Source organism: Passer domesticus, chromosome 18, assembly GCF_036417665.1.
Source record: "Passer domesticus isolate bPasDom1 chromosome 18, bPasDom1.hap1, whole genome shotgun sequence".
NCBI lineage: Eukaryota > Metazoa > Chordata > Aves > Passeriformes > Passeridae > Passer > Passer domesticus.
In genome coordinates, this window is record NC_087491.1 from 9357915 (window position 1) to 9382027 (window position 24113).

Here is a 24113-nt window from a genome sequence, read left to right on the forward strand (position 1 = left end):
CCCTGCCTTGGGGCAGAGACTTTTGAGCATCATTATTTTATTGCAAAGACTAATTACATTGCTGTGTACAAGTCACACCGGGCAGTGTGCTCCTTCATTGAAGTACAAAATACATACGGTACAGCCAGTCCCCCCAGAGGGAGGGGAGGGGACAGTCCCAGGGTGGGCAGCAGAGGGAACACCCTCCCAGGGCAGGGCAGGGCAGGGCAGGGCAGGGGGGAGGCAGGAGGCTGCCCCTGCGTCAAGGAGCCACGAGCTCCCATCATGTGCATCGTGGGCAGCCCTGCCCGAGGGGCCACGGGGCTGGAGGAGCTCCGTGCCAGCCACACTCACACCCAAGCAGCCTCTTCCTCACCAGCCCCAGCCCCTGGAGGGTGGTTCCTGTCCTGGAGCAGGGGAAGGCACCACAACCACCTGGGAATGCTGGCGGGTGGGAAACGGAAAAGGTCTGCTGGAATGAAGTGGTTAAAAAACAGAGAGGGAGGCAGGAGCAACAAAAGGTCCCCCTTTGGTTAGTGTTTCCTACAATGATTAAAAGAAGCATCTCTGCCCCTGCTCGAGCAATTAGTGGTAGAGGATTTGGGAGGAGGGGCTGGCAGGGTCTGCACCCCATGAGCCAGCATCCCTCCCAGCAGCCTTAAATAGCAGGGGTCACAGGACAGGGACTGGGCTGCAGGGCAGGGGGAGGCTGGATTAGTAAAATGTACAAGTTTGCCTCTTCTATTTACAACCAATAAATACTGAAAAAAAAAAAAATCAGTAAACTTTTTTGTTTTATACAAAAAAAGAAGTCTCATTGCTGCTTCTCCCGTGGTCAGTGTTTGAAAAAGTCCGGTTAAAGCCCAAGGTGAGTGGCACTTTCTGTGGGTCAGGCAGTGGCAGCTGGGGCACCTGGAGCACCCTGAGCTCTGGCCCCTCGCGTGCCCGCACAGACCCAAAGTCTCTATTTACACAGTTTCACACAGAACTTTGCTCTCCTCTTCCTCAGGCTGGCAGCACTGGGGGCACGGCCTGAAGCTCCCCCTTGGCAGAAGAGACACTGGCATTTGATCTTTGGTGCAAGTTTGAACTGGCCCAGTCCAGCTGGAGGATGTGCTGGATCGGGAGAGGAGCGAGACCACGCAGGCTTCCAGCTGGGGAGAGCACGAGGCACCCACTCCATCATGGCACAGCCACGGGCTCCTCCACGGGGCTCAGCACTGGTGCAGGGCTGCATCCTCCCAGCCCAGGGCATCCGTGGCTTCTCCCAAGGGCAGGACAGGCAGAGCTGTGCGGTGGTGGCAACGCCAGTGATCCCAGGGAGGACAGACGTGGAGGTAACACTGGGAAAGCTGGGAAAGGGGGCTTGGCAGCCCCTTCCAGGGTGATGGTGGCTCCTGCTCTGCTCTGTCACACAGCCCCCTGCATGTCACTGCTCCTCGGCTCGCTCAGACACAAGGCACCTACGGCAGAGGCGGGCTCCAGCTCTGGGCTGGCCGAGTGTCGCACCGTGGAAGGTTAAAAAAACAAAACAAAACAAAAAATAGACAAATCCCCCCCCCACACTGCTGCCTTCCTGTGTAGAAAAAAAGACCTGATTGGAACGGGGGCTTGTGCAGAGAGAGGCAGAGGCCGACAGCATTGCCCAACTCTCAGCTCTGGGTGCGGAAGGGAGGTGCACGGCCGTCGCCCGTGGGTGAGGGTCACTCCTCTGCCCTGCAGGGTGGCACAAGGAGTGGCCACAGCCAAGCCTGGAGCAGCTGCCCCCAAGGCCCCGTCGGTGATGGGTGGCAGTGGGGCTGAGGCTAGAAGATGCCCTTGGCGATCTTCAGGCCTTTCTGCTTCATCCTGGGCAGGGTGGAGCTGGAGCCGTGCTTGATCTTCACCCCCTTGGAGAAGCCCCGCTTCTTGAGCACAAAGTCATAGTTGGCAGCGGAGTTCATGGCGTAGAAGACGTTGGCGTTGTCGGGGATCTTCAGCTCTGCAGGTGAACAAGGATGAGGGTCAGTCAGGGAAAAGGGACCAGAGTGGGGCTCAGGTTTGTCCCCAGGTGCTGGGACGCCTCTTGTTGCCACCTCATCCCAGCTCCAGCCCGGTGCTGCCCAGGCTGCAGGGCTGCATGTCCCCAGGAAAGCCCCCACACCCAGCACACACACACACCTCTCTCCTCCGAGATGATCTGGACAAGCTCATAGTCTTCAGGCCGGTCCCCATCCAGGTTGTGTTTGGCCATGGCCTTGCGAATAACCACGGGGGTCTTGTCCTGGCTCGTCACCTGTGAGCACAGAGTGCTGTCAGCTCAGAACCCTGCTAAAGCCTCCCCACTCCTCCCAAACCGTGCCATGCCCATATCCAAACATGACAAGCCGCCCACCCCTCCCTGGGGGGGGGGTCACTGACCAGGATGCTCTTGTACATGTTGCCGTTGTCCACAGCCAGGCTGACCCGGATGATGCAACAGTCGTCGACCTGCTGGTTGTAGAGGGGCAGCGAGAGTGAGGAGTAGCTGGAGATGCCGGAGACCGAGCGCTTGTGTGTGCGGGAGGCCGTCACCGGCGTGGAGGAGACGGAGGAGGAGGAGGCACTGCTGGAGCCTGAGCCGATGCCTGACGTGTCCAGGGAAGAGAGGGAGGTGGATTCCCAGAACTGGAGGGCAGGGAGGAGAGGGGATGCGGAGGACACAGTGGGTTTAGCTTCTCCATCGGCCACAGACGGGGCGTACCAGCGCTGGGGGAGGGAGGCCAGAGGGATCTCACTGACCTGTGACAACGGGGGACCGACACAACTACAGCCACTGGAGGCACGGGAGCCTTGCCATGCTGCCAGAGCAGCCAAGGGCAGGGGCCTCCCGAGCAGCCCCCGGGCCCCCCGCCTGCTCCCCCCAGCCCCAGCGCCGAGGCAGAGGTGGGACAGTCCCCACATGATGGCCACAGTGGCCCTGGGACCCCTGGACCCTGTGAGCTGCCACGTACCTTCTTCTCCTGGCAGTCGGGGGACTCGGGGATGAAGCTGATGTTGATCTCCTCCACGTCAGAGCTGCTGGAGCCAGCAGAGGTGACACTCACTGAGTCAGTGGCGTCCCCACTGCACAGGTACTGCCCACACTTGAGCTGGTCGAAGGATTTGGAGTGGGAGCTGCCGCTGGCACAGGGCTCCGTGCTCGGTGGCTGCCGGCTGCCAGGAGAGAGGTGGGGCAGGTGAGAAGGGGGCAGGGTGAGGGTGCATTTGGCTGGCAGGACAGTGGCCATGCCTGCCTGGTCCCCTGCAATGTCCAGCCAGAGATGCCCAATGCTGGCCCCCACCTCCCACCGGGGACTCACTCGCTCCATCTCTTGATGATGCCCGTGTTTTTCTTGGCCTTCAACGTGTTGCTGGCTGACTCTGACAGTGGCTCAATCTCACATGACAGCCCATAGCTGCAAGGGGAGAGAGGAGGGTTTGAGCTCCCTGTGCTGCAGAGCAGAGAGGGGAGCAGGGGGCAGCTGCTGCTGTCAGAGGAAATGAGAGGTGGGACCTCCCAGGGCACAGCACAGCCCAGACCCTTCTCACTCACCTCTCGGCCTCGCTGAGCCGCTCCAGGCTGTGGAACCACTCCACGAACTGGTCCTCCTGTGTGAAGCTGTAGTTGTTGCAGGCTGACTGGAGCAGCTTGATCTGAGCGATGACTTCGAACTCCTGCAGCAAATGGAAGCCATGAGACCAGATTCCCCACCCTCAAAACTGAAGAACACAAAGGATAGAAAGGAGAGGGATCAAGCCCAAAGTGACTGGCACAGCCTGGGATTGCACCAGGTCAGCCCTGCTGTGCAGCTGCCAGCGCAAAGCTCTCACCTTCCTTCTCTTCTCAAAGTTGATCAGCCCACCCTGGAAGAGAAAGAGATGAAGGTCAGGATGGAGCAGGCAGAAGAATATTGCTCCCTCCCCAGTCTATCTCTGTTGTGCTGCCACTGCAGTGTGAGTAACCCTGCTGAACAAAACAAACCCATTTCCTTGGGACAGAGGTGGATGGGCAGAGCTGGATATGGGATGTGGGATACAGGATGTGCAGTGTGGGATACAGGATGTAGTGTGGGATACAGGATGTAGCGTGGGATACAGGATGTAGCGTGGGATACAGGACACAGGGGGGACCAGCCTTCCTTTTACCAGCCCAGGCTCTGGGAGGAAAGGGAGGACAGGGAGGAGGTACATACATCCAGGAAATCCTTCATGGCCGTGTCCAGCATCACCAGGTCCGTGAGGAAGGTGCCAAGGTAGGGAATGGTGCCCTGCATCACACCCTGTGGGGACAGGAGGGACAGTGGGGTCAGCAGAGCTGGGACCAGCCCAGGCAGCTGCTGGGGACGGGGCACAGGGACAGCCCTGGCACACTCACCATCTCTCGCTGCTGCTGCTGCCGCTTCTGAGCCCGCTTTGGGTTGATCTCCAAGGTGGCAAATTTGGATGTGCCCTCCTGGATGGTGGGGAGAGGTGGGATCAGCACAGGTGGGAAATGGCACTAATACCTATTAGCTAAAATTCACACCCACTTTCATTTATATAACCTTCCTTGTAGGAAAGAGGAGGGAATCAAAGCTTTTCCATGGCTCACAGAGAGGAGAGCTTAGTGGATAGGAACTGCTGCTCTCATTTCTGTATAAATGCCTCCCTAATGGGACGTTTTGTTCTCTGCATTTTGTTTCCTCTCAGTCCCTAAACCAGAGCTAGCCTGGGATCTGTGGAGAAGTTCCACATGGAATAAGGACATTTTTGCTGCAGCCTTTCACCAACTCCACACCCCACCTGGCATCAAGAGGACTTTGCACTGGACTGTTAACATGCAGCTGCCTCTGGGGACAAGCTGTCACCTGGTGTTCTGGATCCCATCCCAGTGCTTATCTGTTCCCTGAATTGATTTGCCAGCTCCAAGTAATAAGTTTTGAGTGGAGAAACAGAAATTCCAGCCTTGGTCTGAAACCCCTGCCTGCACCGAGGCCTGTGACTCCAGCAGCTCTGCCAGGGCTTTATCCCCGTGGAATGCCATGGAAACCTGAGCTGCCTGCCAGGAACAGGGCAATGTGGGTCCTCCTTCCCCCTACCTTGATGAGGAGCTCCCGGCTCAGCGAGTGGTTGTTCTCGTCGGAGAAGATCTCTGAGAGCTCGTGGAACGTGCGGAAGCTCTCCCTGCACAGGGGGGACAAGGGGGAAAGTCAGCAATGCTGCACAGTGAGGTTCCCTCCTTGGGCTCTCTTCTGCTCACCCCAATGACCCCAGTTAAGCTCAGCTCCAGCTGGGCCTTGCTGTTTGGGAGCTATTCCAAGGTGTTTCACACGGAAGGATGAGGTGCTTTTATTTCCTCACCTTCCTGAGGTCCCTGACACCTTACACTGGTCCCTGGGTTTTGGGCACACTCCAGGAGGCAATGCTGGAGCTGAGGTGATGCCATTGACACATTCAAGTGCCACAGCACATCCTTCCCCTTGGAAGCAGCCCTACAGGAGCTCCTTACCTCAGGACCTCATCCCAGGTCTTCTTCAGCCGGTGCACGGCATTGCACTGCAGGGCCGAGAGGATGGCTCGGAGGGAGGAGAAGTTCTTCAGGATGCGACACTCCTGGGGGCAGACAAGGAGAGAGCAGGATTTGGGTTAAAAAAAGCTGGAGGATCTGCTGGTATTCCAGCAGGGCACAAGCTCATCCCTTGGGTGGAGGCGGGAGGGGGGCTGTCCTACCCGAGCCACTTCGATCCACCGCTCCACCACCTTGGCCCTCTGCTGTGGCTTCAGGGACCTGTCCCCCAGACAAGTGGCAATGACACAGTTGGCCACGCTGTTGAACTGGGAGACCGTGGCACGGATGGTGGGGGCCAGGTGCTCTTTGCCCTTCTTGTCCCTCTGGGACCAGATGCAGCCCAGGCAGTGGTAAGGCACCACTTTCTTGAACAGCTCCTGCAAGATAAAGGGATGGAGAAGGGCTTCTTGGTGTTTTCTGGGGAGAGAACGGGCAAGAAGGAAAAAGGGATGGGCAGAGCCAGGCCCGTGCCCAGAGCACCACTGACCCAGCTGGTGGGGGACTACTCACAGCATCCATCAGTGTGAACTGCTCTGCCACCATCTCTGGGGAGAAGGAGAGGAAATCTGGCTTCCCATCACCAACCCCATTCTCTTCCACCAGCTGGAAGGTGCAGCTGCTGTGGTCCACAGCTGCAGGAGACAAGGGTGAGTCTGGGCACTGCAGTGCCCACACCAACCCCCCGAGACACCCACACCCCAGCTCCCAGGCTCTTCATCCCATCTGGCTTCACACCTCCAGCAGCAAGGCTCAGATAAAAGGATAGTCATTTTAAACCTGGGTGCAAGTGTCTACAGAGGATTAAAGGCAGATTAGCTAATCCACTTAGAAATCCCACTCCTGCTGCAGTTGGATTGTCTTCCCTCCGTGTAAACAGAGTTCACAGGTGTTCAGCCACGTGGCTCAAGTTCTGGAGACCCTCGATGCAGGATTCCCTCCACCTGCAGCCCCAAATGAGCCCTGGAAGCCAGGGGAGGACCCCACCTTCTGCCTCGGCCTCGCTCTGCTCCTGCTGCTGGAACTGGGCCAGCAGGATGCGGGCTCGGCGCTCCAGGTCGGAGCCGGGGATGTTGTGGCGCACGTAGGAGATGAGCTGCTTGAGGCAGGCAAAGTCGGGGGGCTTGCGGAAATCCTCCGAGTACTGGTCCAGCCAGGCCCCCAGGATGGAGGAGATGGTGCTGCAGGAAGGGCGAAAACACAGGCAAAGGGAATCAGGTGCCAGGAGAAACCTCTGTGCACGCCCACGATCCCAGGAGCAGCGCTGGGATGATCCCATCCCAAAAGAGCTGCCATCCCTCCCAAAAGAGCTGCCATCCCATCCCAAAAGAGCTGCCATCCCTCCCAAAGAGCTGCAGAGCAACCACAGCACAGGCAGACTTACTTCTTCAGCTCCATCCTCTCATCCACAGTGTGCCTGGCGTGGTCCCCATTGGCCTGCACGTGCAGTTTGCCATACCTGGAGGGGCAGAGGGGAGGCAGTGAGCACCCTGCACTCAGCTGCCTCTCAGAGCAGCCTCTTCTCCCTCCACACCACCCCCAGCCCTGCCACGGGGTCTGGATGAACCTGCTATGCAGTGTCTGCCCCCTCCCTCTGCCACAACCTCCCCATTACAGGAAGGGAAGCAGCCAGCACTGGCCACCACACTGGAAAAGCTCCAGCTTTGCAGAAATGTGTGTCCTCCCTGCCCTGTCCCAAAACCTTCAAGCAGACGGAGCTGGCAGAAGCCACCAAACCCCCAAGGCATTGCAGCAGGAGATGCTGGGGCTTTCCTGGCCACCCCCAGCTGTGTTTTGGGGCTCAGGGCAGCCTCACCTGTTCAGCAGCAGGTCCAGCACTTGCTTGGTGGTGGCGAAGGCCCGGTAGGTGCACAGGAAGATGGTGACATAGGTGGAGTCATTGCCCTTGAAGGCTGAGACCAGGTACTCCACCAGCTTCTCCAAGGTCCCGGCTTTTATCGTCCGCACCTTGCACGTCTCGTAGAGGTTTAAGGCTGACTCGTTCTCAAACTGCCAGGACAGGAGCAGAAGTCAGTGGGCTGACAGACAGACACCATCGAGTGCAAAGTGCTCCCAGGAGCTTCACAAGGTCAGGTCTAGGCTGGGATCCCCACAGCGCCTGAGGCTCTCCTGACTGGGAAAGGAAAGCTGAGTCTCCTCAGACAGCAAACACCACAACTCAGCCTAGAAGGCCTGAGCACTTGGGAAACCCCAGGAAAGGCTCAGGCTTGCCAAAATCCAGATACAAATCGGAGTTGCCCTATTTTTTCAAAATGGAGCTGCAGATTGTTTCACCTGTACCCCTTCCCATGCAGCAGAGGGCAACAGGTGCTCCCACTCCCTGCTCCCAAATCAACACATGATTCCCATGGCAGGGAAACGTCTGAATCCTCCCCTGAGGCAGGAGGAGCCCCCAGCTTACCCCCAGCCAGCGCTGCCCTTTGTTGGCCGTGTGATGGAGCTGCACTTTCCGGAGGGATATGCTGTAGATCACACCATCCTCCAGCTCTTCTCCAATCTCCTGTGTGGAGCTCTGCATGGAAAGACAAGATACACCATGAGATAAGGAGAGCAAAGCGTGGCAGAGACGCTTTTGTGGCTCCTGCGAGGGATCCCAGCAAGCCAAAGGCAGCAGCTGGCTGGCAGGGAGTCTCCCTCACCTGCTCAGAAATGCAAACCAGGTGACACCAGTATGTCTGGCTGGCTGAGCCCTGGCTCCACAGTGGAGCCAGGAGTTTGGGAAGCTGCTTTTGGAGTGTCCCACATCCCCTGGCTCCATTTCTCAGCCCTTCAGCAAAGCCAGGCTGTGCCAGTGCAAGGTGGGACCCGTCACAAGGCAGGCAAAGGGACAGTGACAGCACAGCCCAGTGCCCAGCCCTGGCTGCTCCCCGAGCCTCTGCCTGTCCCGTGAGGTGACACTGGCTCCTGGTCTGAGCAGAATCTCAGAGATCTGAACCAAGCACCCTGGTGCACTTCCCTGATAAATAATCACTGTCAAACCAAGCTGCCCACCAGCCCATGGCATGAGGCAGAAATCCAAACCTCAAAGCTGGGGGGAAAATCCCAGAAATCTGCACCAGGGTGGGATCAGGCACAGCCAGGACTGATCTGGGCACAGGGTTCAGGCACCTCTGGATGACAGGCATCCAGCTATGAGGCTCCTATTTCTGCTCTGGGGGATGGAGAGCACCAACAGTTTGGTGAGGAAAGGGGTGCTGCTTCTCAGGGCAGATCCCCAGGCACACACCTCCCCCAGCACCACAACCAGCACGGGCTCAGCAGCAGCTCCAGCCCCACAAGGACAATTTGGTTCCCTCCTCCTCCCTAACCACGCTCTGCTGAGTCAGTGCCTCCCTTAAGAAGATTTATCCAGATCCTTTTAAACACTGCAGGGATCTCCCCCGCCCTCCATCCCCCTCACCAAATGGCAGGACATGGACGAACACACACCAAAACCCACAGCTCAGCAGGAGGAGAAAATGCCCAAAAGCTGGCTAGAGGGGGAGGTGACCATCACTGGGACACAGGGCTGTGGGGACAAACCTCTCCTGCCAGAGCCAGCCCTCAGCTTTCCCTGCAACTGCCCCTCAAAGAGGCCTGAGCATTGAAACAACACACTGAGGAAGAACTGACATGAAAGGACTCAGGATGGAGCCCCAAAAGTGATGCTGCTCCCTGCAAAAAAAGTCCTTTATCAGCCCCACCACAGCAGTGCTCACTGCTCTGCTCTCACACCTGCTCAAGGCAGGGTTGTTCCTCACAAGAAATCAAGGCAGGGAAGCACAGCCAGCCCAGAGACTGAGGGGAAGCCTGAAAAAACCTCTCATTCATGGCTGTAATGAATGAGGGCAGAGAATCCCCCTGGGCAGGGTTACTGACTTTTTCACTTTCTGCTGAACCTGCTTTTCTCACTTCATGCCAGACTATGGAGAGGTTTGGTTTGCTGGAGTTCAAGTGAACATCAGGAGCCTTTCCCAGGGTTCACTGGCTTCCAGAGCAACCCTGAGAGCACCCACATGAGGCAGCAGACACCAAACATCCTCCCTGGCACCTGTGTCTGACCCTCTCTTGTTCTGTGCTCTGAGATAAATTATGGCACAAATTCGTGTTCAAGTACACAGCCCTGGGGACTGGCACAGCCTTGGGAGAGGGCTGCCAGCACAGCTAAAGCTTTGTGTCCACTCTGGATCAAATATCTGCACTGACAGCACCTAACCAAGTTGTCTTTCTTCCACCTTTAGATGCTGTTTCCAACAAAAACAAAAAAACCCAACCAGCCAACCAAAAAAAAAAAAAAAAAAAGGCAAAGAAATAAAAAAAAGAAAGCCATGGAAATGCTTCCTAATTTGTCCTGGGCTCTTTCCCAGCCTTCATCACCCGACCTGCATGTCAGCCCTACCCCTGTGTACCTCCCACTTAAGCTGAGAGGAAAGCTCTGGGTCCAGCAGGACCAGAGCCCTGTACAGTCTAACTCAGAGAAGAGATTTGGCTAGGCAGTTGTAAACCCCAGACAAAAATATCAAGAAAAATCAGATGCTTGCTGACATGCAATTAAATTCATAAATTAAATCACATGGGAGGAAAAAACCACCTCAGGATCAACCCATGAATCATTGGCAACTGCTGTGCAACTACAGTGGAAAATATTGCCACAACTGTGCAGGGTTTTCACTCTGCATTTCATGTCACGTGCAGGGGATACACCCCACTCTGATGTGCAGAAAAGCAAATTTCATTTCCTTCCCATATCCAAGGCTGTCAGATTCATTCATTTTTTGCCTTGCTGACTTGTGCGCTATCCCCCGAAGTTCCCCCTTTGCAAACCACACACGAAGGCCACGGCTTCCCAGCGGTCTGCAGGCTCCTGCCAAGAGCCAGGAGAGCTGCTACACTGGGACATTCTAAAATTTGGCTATTTATATTCCGTGTGAGCTTCCTCTTCCCTACGGCTGCTCCTCCGAGATGCTGATTGTGCATTCCGCACACGTCGGTTAAAAAACAACCCAAAGCAAAAAAAGCAGCAGCAGGACAGAGCCAGAGGGGTCTCACTCCAACACCTGCACCAAGCACACGTTTCTGCCCTTGCAGGTGAGCTGGGAGCAGGGACAGAGTCAGAACCTCGAGCTGTGGCTTGTGTTTGTGCTGGCCACCCAGAATCCTGCGCTCCCAGCCAAAGCTGCATGCCTTCAAAACGCTCTCTGGAGAGACAGATGAGTGCTTTCCTTTACTCAGATTATTGGAAATGACACTGTTTCTAAAGAGGCAGAGCAGACAGGGCCTTGGAGGCAGCAGTCATTGAATATTGCAACATCACTGCTCCCCACTGCCTGCCCTGCACATCTGCTGGAATCTTCTGCCCCTCAGAAGAAGGGAACGTGAGTCAGGCTCAGCCAGCACACAAACCCTCCTCCACCTCAGCCTGAGGGTGAGACACAGGTGAACAGCCCCTTCTGTTGGCACAAGGGATGAATCCAACAGGCCCGGGCAGTGCTTTAAACATCTGCAACAAGATTTGATGGTTATGGCATCTGCACCTTCCACCAAATTCATACAGGAGGGACCCGGCAGCCCAGAAAGTGAGGTCCCACACATTTCAAGATGGGCACCAAGAATTGGAATACACAAAAAAAAATGAAGGTTTGGTTTGCTTTTCCCAGCTCAGTGTGCAATCCTGGTCCTCTCCACACATCAGGAAAAAGGCCTCTGGCTGGAGGGGCACAAGGAACAGCCACATGTTTAACTCTCCCCAGTTGTGCAGAGCAGAGGCTTTTGCAGAAGCAGCCGTGAGTGAACTCTGCAGGAGTTCATCCCCTGAAATATGAAACGGGAGCCTGCACCAGATGGCTGCCCTGGGCCTGGGGACTGCCTCTTCCAATTGCAGCCAGCCCTGGAGCTCCCACTGATGGTTCAAAGCTTTTGTGACTCCACCAGGGAGGAATTCCTGCTCCGTGCAATAAACTCTCCTGCTCTCTGGTGAATGTTCTTGTACTCGGCGTGGTGTCAAACCCCACGTCTTCACACAGAGGATTAATAAGGAGCTCCAAGATGCAGCCAAGGTTTGTGAGCCTGGAGGAAGGGAGTGAGGGACCCTGAGAGCCAGGCAGAGAGCAGCAGCAGGGACTCTGCCTTCGGCTCTTCCCGACAGATGAAAGGAGGGGAAAATGCAAAAACCAAACAGCAAAGCAAAACATTGGCTCAGGCTCTGCATTTTGGAAAGTGTCTGAGCTCAGTCACAAAGGTGGTTTTAGTAAGACAGGAGCAAAGTGCAGGATTAAGCGTGAGCATGGCTGCATCCCCACACTTACACACAGACAATTACCCAACAATTACCAGGTCTTAAGAGCTCTGGTCCCACGTGCCCCAGGTTAGTGCACTGGCCTCCAAAGGCACAAAAATAATGAACTGTTAGTGGAAAAAGGTATTAATTTCAGCACACATGGAGGAGGCACAACTGCCTAAAGTGCTTTTGCTGATGCTCTCTGGACCACAGCTGGTTTAACAATCAAGATATTTGTGTAACTCTGCTCCCTTTTCTGTTGAGTTACACAAAATGCCTGTTCTACAGACAGGTACAGAACAGCTGAGAGTATCTCTGCACTGTGATTTCAAAGGGGCTGCTGCTAGCAGCCACAAGAGAGGGGCAGGCACTAACCCTGCCCGTGGGAAGCCAGGAATGTGTGCCTGTTGGGAATTAACAGCCCCACTGGCTAAGGAGACAAGAAAAGGCAGAGCTGAGCCTCGGAGACGTCACCAGGGGTTTCCCATTGAAGCTCCACGCTTGCACAAGCTCAAAAGAACCCGATGAAAGGTGGTAAAGCCAGGAACAGCAAGTGGGGGTTTGGTCTTTACAATCCCCAGCCCTTTCTCAGAATAATCCCTTCCCACTAGCAAGGGGAAATGGGCCTTTCCGGAAAAACGAAGGAAACCGGCTCCAGCAGGGCCCCTGCCCAACACCAACCCCCAGCTCACTTTCATTTCACCCCCAGGAGCAAACCCTGAAGCCCTGTGACTCTGGGACCTCTTATGCAAAGCTGAGCGTATGACATTATGTAAAAGGAAATAGGAAAAAAGTCACCCCCGGGTAGTGAAAGGAAAACAAGCTCAGTTCTGTGAACCGAAGATAAAGACCACAAAAGCAGAAGCACCCTCTGTCCTACACGTCCAAAATAAGCACACACAGCACAAGGCTCTTCCCCATGGGGACTTCCAGGCAAAAAGCCCTGTGGTGGCTCTTCCCCCACAGCTCTGCCTCGAGGGATCATCCACTCCTGGCACTCACAGCTTCCTTCCCCTGGCTGTGCTCAGGAAGGCTACAAGGACTACCCCAAGTGCTGAGGAAGCTGACAAACATCCCCTGTTCCAGGGGAAGGAGAGGTGCCCACGCTGGTGACTCACAGCATGCCCTTTGGAGCAGCAGCCCCACCGAGGGCAGGAGCACTTCTGCTCCAAAACACGGCCGTGGTGGCACTGGGGTGGCTCTCTGCAGCTTCATCTCCCAATGTCTCCTTCCCCCCTGAGTGCTCCTGTGGCTGCTGATGGAGCTCAGTCCCCTGCCACAGCTGGGTGCACCCAGCCCCTGCTCCCCATGCAGAGATGTTCAGCAGAAAGACACAATTCCTTTGGGTTTTCGACACTCTCTGCCTTCCTTCCTGCCTGCTCCGAGCTGCCTCAAACCAGGACCAGTTCCAGCAGCCCATAAAAACACAGCAACAAAAGGGGAAACAGGAAAAGAACAGAAAAACGGCCAGAAGCTGAACTTAAACCCACCATGAAAAAGGGGTGGTTTTGCCAGGACACCAGGCCAGTGGCAACAGCTGAGGGCTGTTCTCTCCCCAGCAGCTCCTGGGCTCCACAGCTGGGTTTTCCTGACACTCTGCTCCAGATGTTTCAGCACAGAAAGCTGTGCCCCAGGGGAACAGCCCTGGAGCCAGTGCATCACCCAGCACCAGAATGGGGCAGAAAAAGAGAAAGAGAGAGAGACAGAGGCCACATCACCCCATATCTGCCTCTTGTAGGGATCTTACACCTCCTCCCTTGGGCTCTGCAGGTCCCAAGACCAGAGGGGTTGCAGATGGTATCCAAAGGCAGCCTTCTCCACCCTGGCAGCTCAGGGAGAAGGGAAGCTGGCAGCTGGGTTACAGAGGCATCTTGTGACTCACACAAACTGAGTCAGTGGCTGGAGCAAGGATTAGGAGCTCAGCGCTCGGTCCAGGAACAGACAAAGCAGATAAGCAGGATTCCTCTCCCCATTTGCTCCTGGTTTGCTTTTAGAGAAAACTAAGAGCCTTCCCATGTGGAGAGACTTTTTCACTCTTTTTGTGGTTTGGAGATCAAAGACTCTGCATGGCCACTCCATCCCCAGCCTTCAAGGGGCAGGATCAGACCCCTGATGTGGGGAAATGCAGGTGCTGGGGGATCAGGCTGGCAGGGGGACTCCCCAGGGAAAAACAAACTCCAGCCACAAAAGGGATGACCCGTAAAGTGCAAACCCTGAGTTTCCTACACCCAGGAAACCACCAGCCATTTGCACCCCATGTGGAAACACCACCTCGTGTCCCCTCCCAGCGGACGTGCTGGGATGGGCTCCCCAAGCAGGCTATTCGAAGAAAACTGAGTGCAGCAGGTTTTGCTTCCTCTCTAAGTCGATGGAAAAAAAAAAAAAAAAAGATCCTGCCGACACAGCAGATGTGGCTCTTGCTCCACAGCCCTGAGCCCTGTGCTGGTGATGGCCCCAGCAGCATCCCTGCCCAGAGCCTCTGCAGGGGCAGGCTCGGAGCAGAGGGACACAGTGAGCTCACGGAGCCACTGCTGCACCACCGACTCGCCCACACCCCCGGGGCATTACTGGAAGTGAAACCAGAACGGCGCGGCTGGTGAAAAACGGTGCATAAAAAATTAATGCAGGTACTGCTCTCTGCGAGGTTAAATAAAGATCGAGCGTCTCGTCCCAAGTTGTTTCAGCTCAGAACAAAAGGTTTGCGTTTTACTGAGATGGAACGGAAAAATCTGCAATAAAAACGTAACTGAAACAAGTTCAAAAACGGATTGATGTTTTTTTCTGGGTGTACAGTAGCACCTGGAAGTCACATGCACATGACAGTTCCCCAGTGCCTTGTTCAAATGTGAATTAAAACACAGTGCCCTGAAGAGTTCCAGCCTACCTGACCTGATGCTGCTCTATGAATTCCACCTCTGAAGCAGGGCCCTGGTGCACCAGATGTGTTATTTCTGGGGCAGCAACAGCTGCCAGGTGTACTGGGGAAGGCATGGAGGTGAGGTTGGCACTCAGAGATGATGTTACTTGAAGCTGATTGGAATAGTCACAGCTAAAATGTCAATTCTGGCTTCACACCTGTTCACCAGGACACGCAGACTTGTTCCTTGTGGCAGCTCCAGGGCAATGCTTGTCCTTTGCATGCATCAGCACCTGCAAGTGGCTCCATCTTCACAAAAGCCTTTACATTCCCAGAGATGCTAAACCTTGAACACTCTCCAGCTCTCAGCCCATGCACCAGCCCAGACAGCCAAAAAATTTGTCTTAAGAGGCATCAGCTGCAATAAAATCAGCTCCTTTTGTCAAACCTGCCCCTTGCCCTGGCACATCCTTGTCCTGCATGAATGAAGCGCTCCCCTGGGCACACCAAGGTGGGATGTGCAGGAAGGGCAAAGCAAAGATCACAACTGCCAGGTCCCACTGCCCCCACAGTGACATTCCCAGAGAGTTTCACCCCACAGTGTTCCCCAGCAGCCTGGTTAAACTGTAAATGTAAATGTCTGTGCAGTAACTCGCCTGCTGCAGCTTGTGGAGGGGAAAAGACAGCAAAGCCACATCTCCCTGGACTTTTGAAGCTGCACAGACTGGGGGCTGTCCAAAAGCCACAGCCTTGCCTGGCCACACTCTGGCTGACAGAAACAGCCCCTTTCCCCTCCGTTTCCATTTGAACAAGGTTAATTTCAGTTTAGCTCAGACACATCCTCAGTTTAGCTAAGCTGAACCGAAATAAACCCGGTGAAACAAACGTGCCCACCCATGTGTTTACTCCGCCTTACACCACTGGCATTCCCTCACACAGCTCCGCAGTGTGAGCAAAGCTGGCAATCCCGGACCTTCAGGGCCCCCTCCTCAAAACCCCACGGCCACAGCGCAGAGGATGCCCGGGGGGCTCGGCTGCCAGCCTGGCTCTGCCAGCCTGGCTCGGTGGCACAGCGACAGCCCCGGCCGCGGCTCTCCCTTTGTGTGCGTGCCTGCACCAGGGTGACCCAGTAAACAGCTGAAGCAGAGAAAATGCAGGAACAATCCAGCGCGGGGAGGCACAGAGGGGCTGACGGTGAAGGGAATAAATGCGAGGCTTTGTTCTGCCCAGCTCCCACCCCGGCCGGGATGACGCGCGGCTCCTCCATTTGCTGCTGCCGTGTTCTCCCCGGCATCAGCCGGGCTCGTCCCAGCCTCCTCCTGACACCCGCAGCCCCAGCGTGTCCCAGCACAGCCCAGCTGCGGGTTTCAGGCCATCCCCTTCGCTCCGCGGAGATTTTTTCCCCTTGCAGGGCATCCCGCTACTTGTTCCCCTCCCCGCGGCGCCCGTGGGAAGGTGGAAGAGGCAGGAGCCAGAGCTTCTGCTTTGTAATCAACAAAATCTCACCTTGGGAGTATTACTTAAATAGGTGTCAACGAGGCAGGAGGTGCGACAGGAGCAGGTGGCAGCATGCCGACACCTGGGGGGGGATCGGGATGCTCCGCCAGCTCCGGGTGATTTCCACAGCTGAGGCAAATGAGATTTTACTATTAACTGGCACTTTTGGGGAGAAAACCACTGGAAAACGACAAAACTCCCGCTGTTGTCAGGTGTCTGAACACAGGCACCGGGAGCCTCAGCAGTGAGGTTTGGCCCCTGAGCACTGAGTGTGCCAGACCTGCGGCACAAGGAATGCGGGTGCCCGGGCTGGGAGGATGAATTCCACCCTCCCCGGACCCTCAGCCCTGCTCTGTAGGTGCAGGTTTGGCCACGGAGCATGTCGGAGCAGCTCCAGCACCGCACAGGTGCCTTTCCTCCCGGTCACACCCCTCGGTGAGCCGGCACACACGCAGCTCCCACCCCCACTCATCTGTCCCTGCCACCCTGCCCCTTGATCCTCTGGCATTAGCAGCCACAGGTGAGCACTCCTGCAGCTCACCCTCCCGATTAATAAAGTCATTTTGGGGGACACACCCTGGGATACCCAAAAAAGCTGAAGTGCACAATGACCGTGGGGCAGCATCCATGTGAAGAGGGCAGAGGTGCCCACCTCCCTTCCCTGACTCCTTTCCTTTGATGCTCCCTGGACTAAGACCAGCCAAGCCTCAAACATCCCCAGCGCTGATTTTGCTGAGGAACACACCAAAACCCATGGGAATGAGAACTGGGAGAGATGGAGTTTGTGGAACACCCCCCCCAAGAAGCACCTCAGGGAAGAAGAGTTTGTTATGACACTGCTCTGATCCATAGCTACGCTCTGAGTCACCCCAGCCCTGCCAGGGAAGAACCAGCCAGGCCTGTCCCGTCTCCGTGCCAGTTCTCACTGTTGCAACAGGGACAGAATCGAGTCAAGCACTTTGTCTGGAAACCCAGAAATACCAGTGAGTGTCACCAGCACCGGGCACTGCCAGCATTGCTCAGCACGGGGCTCCTGAGCAGCAGAACTGCAGCTGGGAGCAGAAAGACATGAAAAATATAACCAAAAGCAAACAAAAAGCAGCTTTTGGAGGAAAGCTGGGCTGCTTTAAGGTGATAAACCAGCCTGAGTGTTGGCCTTGCCCTGGAGGGTCTGCAGTGATTGCTGGGGTCACACCATCAGCCCCAGCTCACATCCCCCAGCCCCCAGGCTCTGCTGCTGCCCCAGTGCACAGAGCCAGGCCTTGCCAGCAGCAGGGCTGAGCCTTTTAGACAGCTGTCTGGCCAAAATCCCCGGGGTTTCAGCCTAAACTGAAAGGTGAGGTCCTGAACCCCCCAGCCACATGAAGGTGGAGCTTCAGCATCTTTATTGACTTCCCACAGCTGAGCTTTGCCCCTGCCAGTCCCAGGCAAGGTGCTCTGCTTTGCCCAGCTTGGCTAAACCCCGGTTTCCTGAAGTCAGTTCCGACTCCTAGAGGTGAACCCAAAGCAAACACATAATTTCACAAGCACACACTGGCTGGAGCAGGAGCCTGGGGCAGCCTCTCAGCTTCAGAGTCTCCATGGAGACCCAACCACTGCAAGGAGCGGGGAAAGGCTGTGTGGTTTTGCTCCATCACATGAAAAGGAGTTCTGGTAAGACGGGTAGCCAGCCCTTTGCAAAGCAGGTTTCCACACAAGCCCTCAGTTCAGCTGCTGGACTGTGGTTAGCAGAAAGCAAAGCCGCTCTAAAAATAATGCCTCAGCATTCCAGATGAAGCTGCCTCCGATGAGTTTCCTCTCCAATCTGCTCTGTTTGCAAGTTAGACCAACTTTTTTTCCCTTCCATCAGCTCCGAGGACTCGTCTGGTGCCTGGCAGCCAGAGCCATCCCCATCCTGCCTCTGCTGAGCCCGGGGCTCCCCAGGAAGCTGCTCCCAGCTGCTTCCCTCACCCCACGTGTGGAGGGAAGACGCCCTTTCTCGTCCCAGCATGTTTCTGACAGCAGAGCTCATCCAAATACCAACGGTGTAATGCAAACAAACTGCTGTGGAGCCAGCCGAGGCAAGGGCCACGCCAGGAGCCTCTGCCTGTGCTTAATCTGCAGCGACATTCAGCTGTCACACAACTCTGACCCTCAGGTGGAGGGAACTCGGCGTTATCTCCTGTCAAAAGTGCTGCCCTGCCAGAACCCGCGCCAGCACAGCCCCGGGAATGTAACCAAAAACCGGAGAGGAGATCTGCACAACAGCACAAAAACAAACCCGAACCAGGTGAGAGGGACCAGCTTTGGGGAGCTGCAGTCACGGAGGAGCTTTGGGGAGCTCAGTCACCTCCTCAGTGCAGCAGGAGAGCAGCGTTTGCTCAGCACAGCCCACGCTGCCACGTGCAGAATTGGGAAAGGATTTTCCCGGCACCTCTGGCAGGGCTGTTCCCAGGTGTGAGCAGAACAAAAAGCCCTTCTGCAATCCCCCCGTGCCAACCCAGTGCCCAGAGCAGCCCCTGCAGCTCTGCCCCTGCTCCGACCCCCTCCCCGTGACTCCCTTCAGGCTGCGATTACTGGGATTACTGGGATTACTGGGATTAGTGCTCCGTGCCCCAGCTCAGCACTCCCTTTCCCTAACGGCTCAGGAGCAAAGTCCAAATGCACGGTTGCTAGGGCTGCTGTGACGTGCAGGTGAGTCCCCACCTGGGCAGTGAGACACCTGGGAAGTGCAGTGTCCAAACATCCCACCCCTGCCCTGCTGCTGGTGTTCCCAGGAATGCTCCAGGGAACAGGGGCTGCCACACAGTTGCAGCGTGATGCTTCTCCCTGGGCACCAAACCCCACTGCCAGCCTCACCCTCCAGCCCACAGATGCTTCCCTCTGCAAAACAAAGATCCCACAGACCCCTGGAACAACAGACACGCACTTGGGACCGGCCACGGATGGGATCTCACCCACACAAACACCACATTAACCCGCAAAAGGAGCCAGTCCACAACCCAACTCTTTCTCCCCGAGGCCAAAGGAATGTTTCAAAGCCCAATCCTCCTCGCCCAGACCCCGCCAAAGCAATGCACAAACCCTGAGTGGCCACGAGCTGTGCTGGAGCCCCCCGGGGCCCCCCGCCAGCAGCTCAGCCAGCTTTGTATCCAAATCCTGCTCCTTAGCAACCACATTTTTTTCCCCCCTCTTGCTGAGTCCGTGGGAGATGAAGAAATATTTGAGAACTGAGACAGCCCTGCTGCAAGGATATATTTAAATAAAAGGAGCATGGACGTTGGAGAGGCAGTCATTAGGCAGCTCTGGAGATAAGGGTGCTGGAGAAAGTGTGAGCAGGGCATACCCAGCCTTTAAATGTGGTCTGGAGTGACCTAAATAAGCTCTTTCCTCCTTCAATTGCACTCCCCTCGGGGGACACAGTGGCTGGTTAGAGAGCTGGGAAGGGAGATGGAGGAGCTGCTGGCCAGACCAGCTCAGGGGGCCCTAAAAACAGGCTGGCCCTAAGAGTGGGGTGGGTACAGCCAGATCCCAAATCCCAAACAGTGGTGGGGGCTAAATGAGACCCATCCCTGCAGGCACAGCTGGCCTGATGCTCCTTTTGCTCATCACACCCCAAAGCCAGGCACAGGGAAGTGGGGAAATACCCCAAGACTGCATTTGTTGTATTATTATTTGCCCCTGCCTGGTGATGCCACCCTGAGAGCCAGAAAAAACCAGAGGCTGCAGTGGAGCAATAGTGTGACCTGGGCCAGGGGGCTGAAGCTGAGTGATGCTGAAGCACAGGGGTGGCCTGGGGGGTGGTTTGCTCATTCAGCCCGTGAACAAACACAGATTTCAGTTTCTAGGGCTGCCAGTCTGGTACCAAATCCACTAAAGCCTGAGTGAGGCCCCAGTATGGGGATCCCCACCCTTATGGGAGCATGGCACAGCAGCCTCTGAGTAAAACAATCATTACACAAACTCATTTGGAAGCTTCTCTCCAGCTTCTCTCTAACCATATCAAGCAATAATAATTAAAAAAACCCCTCCCACCTCTGTTATTCCCACCCTGCACCAGCCACCAACAATCAGCATCCCAGGCTGCTCCAGGCCTCGGCACCAAACCCCTCTGGAAGGGAGCCAGAAGGTAGATGCCCATCCAAGAAATACCAACAGATGATGTTCATCTGGCAAATTGCAAGGGACATATCAGGTTGTGCCTGGGGGAGGAGAACAGGCTGGGAGAAAAGGATCTTGTTCCAAAGGCACCATAGGAAGTGAAAAGAAAATGGCTTTTATGAGATATCTTTGCCTCTCCCTCCCAGCTGTAAAGAACAAGCGCTGACCTATGAGGCATCTGGGCTGAGCAATTCAAGTTTTCAAGGATTCATTTAGCAACTGAAAATCTCCTAATTGTTCAGAAAACAAACACAGCCAGAATTACAAGGACTTTTTTTTTTGTGAGGGCTTTTTTTATTAGAGTCAGCCCAGCCTCCTCAGAGGTTCAGCAACATCAGCTGCATGAAAGTTTCAGTCTGTGTCATCTGCAGGGGTGTTTTAGGCCATTCTTGGCCAGCAGGACCAGCAGGGCCACCAAATTCACTCTGTGGCTCCTGTTGGACTGGAAGGATTGACACTCACTGCTGAATACGGAATGGATTAGAACTGAAAAGGTCAAAACAAAAGGTCTGCAGAGCTGCCCTGTCAATCCCCCCACCTGAAACAGTCAGTTTAAATCTTCCATCCCCCGTGGTTAAAATCCTGGTGAGAACACTCAGCCAGGAGGCCTCCAGTGATGCTCACAGTGGTGCCTGCTGGTCGATACCGTTGCTGTGGGATACAGGCAAAGTCTGCCCTGCTGCCATCCCCTGGGGCTCAGCCAGGACCAGAGAGAGCCACATTCCCTGCAGCCTGCCCAGCAGCTTTCCAGGGATCCTCCACTCCCCGTGGGACCTGACCATCCACCCACAAACTCTGCCAAAACCCAGCACGGCTCCCTCCGGCAGAGGTGACAAAGGTGCCACCGTGTCCTGGGGGATCTGACTGAAATAATCTGCCTTCTCCTCTCAGTGTGCATCTCCAGCTCTGCCTGAGGACTGCAGCCCCACCAGGCCACCGCAGTTGTCACAACAGTGACACATTTCTTCCTTTCCCTGGTCAGGCACTGAACACCCTGTGCATCCCAAAGCTGCTCAGGGGGTCACAGTGCACCCCTCTGGGCTTCCCCTTTGCTCAGCATCACTTGGAAATAGGAAAAAAAAAACCAAAAAAGAAGGAATGTCTCTGCTCAGCACTGGGGGGAAAGCTGGAGGATGCTGGGGCTGTGCTCTGAGCACTCCCCAGCACAAACCCAGGGCAGAGATGTGGGCACAGGCAGCTGGGAGCAGCTCTGGCTGGCAGCTGTGCCCGTGCCACGCTCAGGTGAGCAGAGCTTTGCTCAGGGCCGTGCAAATCCTCCCTCAGCCCCATCCTTTTTCTCTCACATCGCCCAAGATGCTCCAAGCCTGCCCTGAGCTCCAGAGCTCCCTCCAGCCGGGGCACACCGTGCCAGGCAGGCTGTCCCCTGGGATGAGAGCAGCAGCAGGCTGCATCAGCCCCTCTTTTCCCTCTTCTCCTCCCCCTGCTCCTGCTCTGCCTGCCAAAAGCGCGGCCCCTCAGCCTCCCGGCCGAGGCTGGACTTCCTGCCAGGCATAACACGAACCAGATGATGCACTCCAAAGCATGTCAGCACGCCCACCCCCAGGAGAGCCGGGCGGGGAGGGGAGAGCGGGGAAAACAAGCTGCACGGAGCCTTCCTGAACCCTCGCAGAGCTGACGAGCTCTGCCACCAGGCCAGGGGTGAAGCGGAACAGCCGCAGCCTGAGCTCATCCCTTCCTGAGCAGGACTTTCCACCGCGGGTTGCGGGGTTGAGTGCTCGGGGGAAGGAGCCCCTGCCCTCGGCGGATATCTGCAGGGCAAGCAGAGAGGATTTCGTGGTGATCCCCCCCAGTGCAGCGGGAAGCATCCAGAGCAGCACATCTGCAGCTGGCTGCAAATCCCGGCACGGCCAGGCTTGCTGACCCTCGCTGCTGTTAACCCCTGCACCGCCGGGGCTGCGACTTCTCAGCAGCATTTTCCTCCCTCCGAGCTCCTCCTGGCACACCGTTCGCTCCCAGTCAGCGACACTCCCACCACACGGATGATGATCGTCCATTACGAAGATAAAAGGCCCAGCTCTGACTCAGATTATTTCGGCTGCCTCCACATGCATCTGCCATCAACAAAGCGCTCGGGCCTCGCTGGGACCAGCCCGACTTCGAACCACCCGAGGTTGAATCCAAACAAGCACAAATATTTTTTTTGCATCCTCCAGGAAAAGTCCTCCCGATGCCCGTAACCTTCCCAGAGGACGCTTTTGTGGTTTGGACAAGCCTGGAGCCTTTACAAACAGCTCAGAACTGAGCAGACTCCTGCCTCCCGCAGCCAAAGTCTCAAATAAAATATTAAAAACCCGGAGTTTTAACAACCTGCCCCTTTCCCTGGGTGCCTGGAGGGAGAGCATCTGGTTCCTCCCGACAGAGCCTGCCAGTCCCCAGGGGCACAGGCACTCACAGCAAAAAAAGCCAAGCAGGGGCACCCATTTGTTGAATAAAATGAAACACCTAAAGCACCTAGAGGGGGCTACAAGAAGGCTGGCGAGACTTTTGCAAAGGCGTGGAGTGGCAGGATTTAAGCTGAAGGAGGGTAGATTTAGATATTAGGAAGAAATTATTCTCTGTGAGGGTGGTGAGGCAGCGGCACGGGGTGCCCAGAGCAGCTGTGGCTGCCCCTGGATCCCAGGCTGGATGGTGCTTGGAACAACCTGGGCTAGTGGGAGGCGTCCCTGCCCATGGCGGGGGTGGGCAAAGATGACTTTAAAGATGATTTTAGAGATGATTTTCGAGAAGATTTTAGAGATGATTTTCGAGATGACTTTAAAGATGATTTTCGAGATGATTTTCGAGATGATTTTCGAGATGATTTTAGAGATGATTTTCGAGATGATTTTCGAGATGATTTTCGAGATGATTTTCGAGATGATTTTCACGGTCCCTCCCAACCCAAACCGCTCGGTGATTCCACGGAACAGAATTCTGCGAAACTCACAACTCTGCAGACACCCACAGCCTCCGGGCCGGCCCTCCCCACGCTGCCAGCGAGGCGGAGCCCCCCAAACCCCCCGAACCCCCCAAACCCCGCACTCACCTCCAGCGGCGGCAGGTCGGGGTCGAGCTGCGTGAAGCTGTGCAGCACCACGGGGCTGCTCTCCCCGGCCACCTCCAGCCTGACGCCGCCCCAGAGGCTCCTCGCCCGCCGGCAGCCCTCGAACATCCTCTCGGGGCCGGCGGGGACATGGTGCGCCGGGGCCCGGCGGCGGCTCACCATCGGCGGGGCCGCCGCATCCCCGGCCCCGCAAGCCGCCGCCAGCCCCCCCGGCTGCCCGGGGAGCCGCAGCGGGGACGTGGGGGGCGATGCTCGGCGTGGAGGGGAGCGGGAGGAGCCGGCAGGCGGGGGGAGCCCGCGGCCGCAGCGGGGAGGGAGAGCGGCCCGGTGTGACGGGATGGAGCCGGCTCGGCGGAGGAGCAGGAGCTGGATTTCCTCCCGCAGCCTCCGCCCGCCCCCGGGGGCCGGCCCGGCTCGGCTCGGCCCCCTCGGGGAGGGGGGACGGGGACGCGGCGGGCGGGCAAAGCCCCGGGGCCGCGCGAAGGGGCGGCGGGCGGGAGGAGGATGAGGATGGTGAGGATGGTGAGGATGCTCGGGGGGCGGCGGGGCCGGAGCTCCAGCCTCAGCTCCAGCCTCAGCGGGGCGTGGGGAACAGCGGGGTGTTGCCGTTGGTGGGAGGGAGCGGAGTCACACAGGTGACAACGGCTCAGGGAGGGGATCTTTGTGTCACCAGGTGCCCCTGAAGCACCCGCGGTTCGCGCACCGCCAGCCACGGGAGAAGTGTGAACTGCCAGCGAGTGAACATCAGCAGCAG

General features: G+C 56.4%; 1 protein-coding gene across 5 annotated transcripts in view; it reads right to left on the reverse strand.

The window, feature by feature from the left end:
• Positions 1 to 20: 20 nt before the first annotated feature.
• The window catches only part of RALGDS (ral guanine nucleotide dissociation stimulator), a 58101-nt gene continuing 34008 nt past the window's right edge, over positions 21 to 24113 (reverse strand). For 2 of the 5 annotated variants that reach the window (XM_064393995.1, XM_064393993.1), the window contains exons 2-18: positions 7947 to 8057; positions 7341 to 7534; positions 6909 to 6983; positions 6512 to 6705; positions 6038 to 6159; positions 5689 to 5904; positions 5468 to 5571; positions 5058 to 5142; positions 4355 to 4432; positions 4173 to 4259; positions 3811 to 3843; positions 3533 to 3654; positions 3300 to 3395; positions 2952 to 3153; positions 2380 to 2739; positions 2140 to 2254; positions 21 to 1960 (exon numbers count right to left, since the gene is read on the reverse strand). In XM_064393995.1, the coding sequence (XP_064250065.1) occupies positions 1785 to 1960; positions 2140 to 2254; positions 2380 to 2739; positions 2952 to 3153; positions 3300 to 3395; positions 3533 to 3654; positions 3811 to 3843; positions 4173 to 4259; positions 4355 to 4432; positions 5058 to 5142; positions 5468 to 5571; positions 5689 to 5904; positions 6038 to 6159; positions 6512 to 6705; positions 6909 to 6983; positions 7341 to 7534; positions 7947 to 8057 (2370 nt within the window). In that variant the 3' untranslated portion in view covers positions 21 to 1784. Of the gene's footprint in view, positions 1961 to 2139; positions 2255 to 2379; positions 2740 to 2951; positions 3154 to 3299; positions 3396 to 3532; positions 3655 to 3810; positions 3844 to 4172; positions 4260 to 4354; positions 4433 to 5057; positions 5143 to 5467; positions 5572 to 5688; positions 5905 to 6037; positions 6160 to 6511; positions 6706 to 6908; positions 6984 to 7340; positions 7535 to 7946; positions 8058 to 23341; positions 23738 to 24113 lie in introns of those variants that run through there. The other 3 variants (XM_064393992.1, XM_064393994.1, XM_064393989.1) reach the window with 3 other exon arrangements.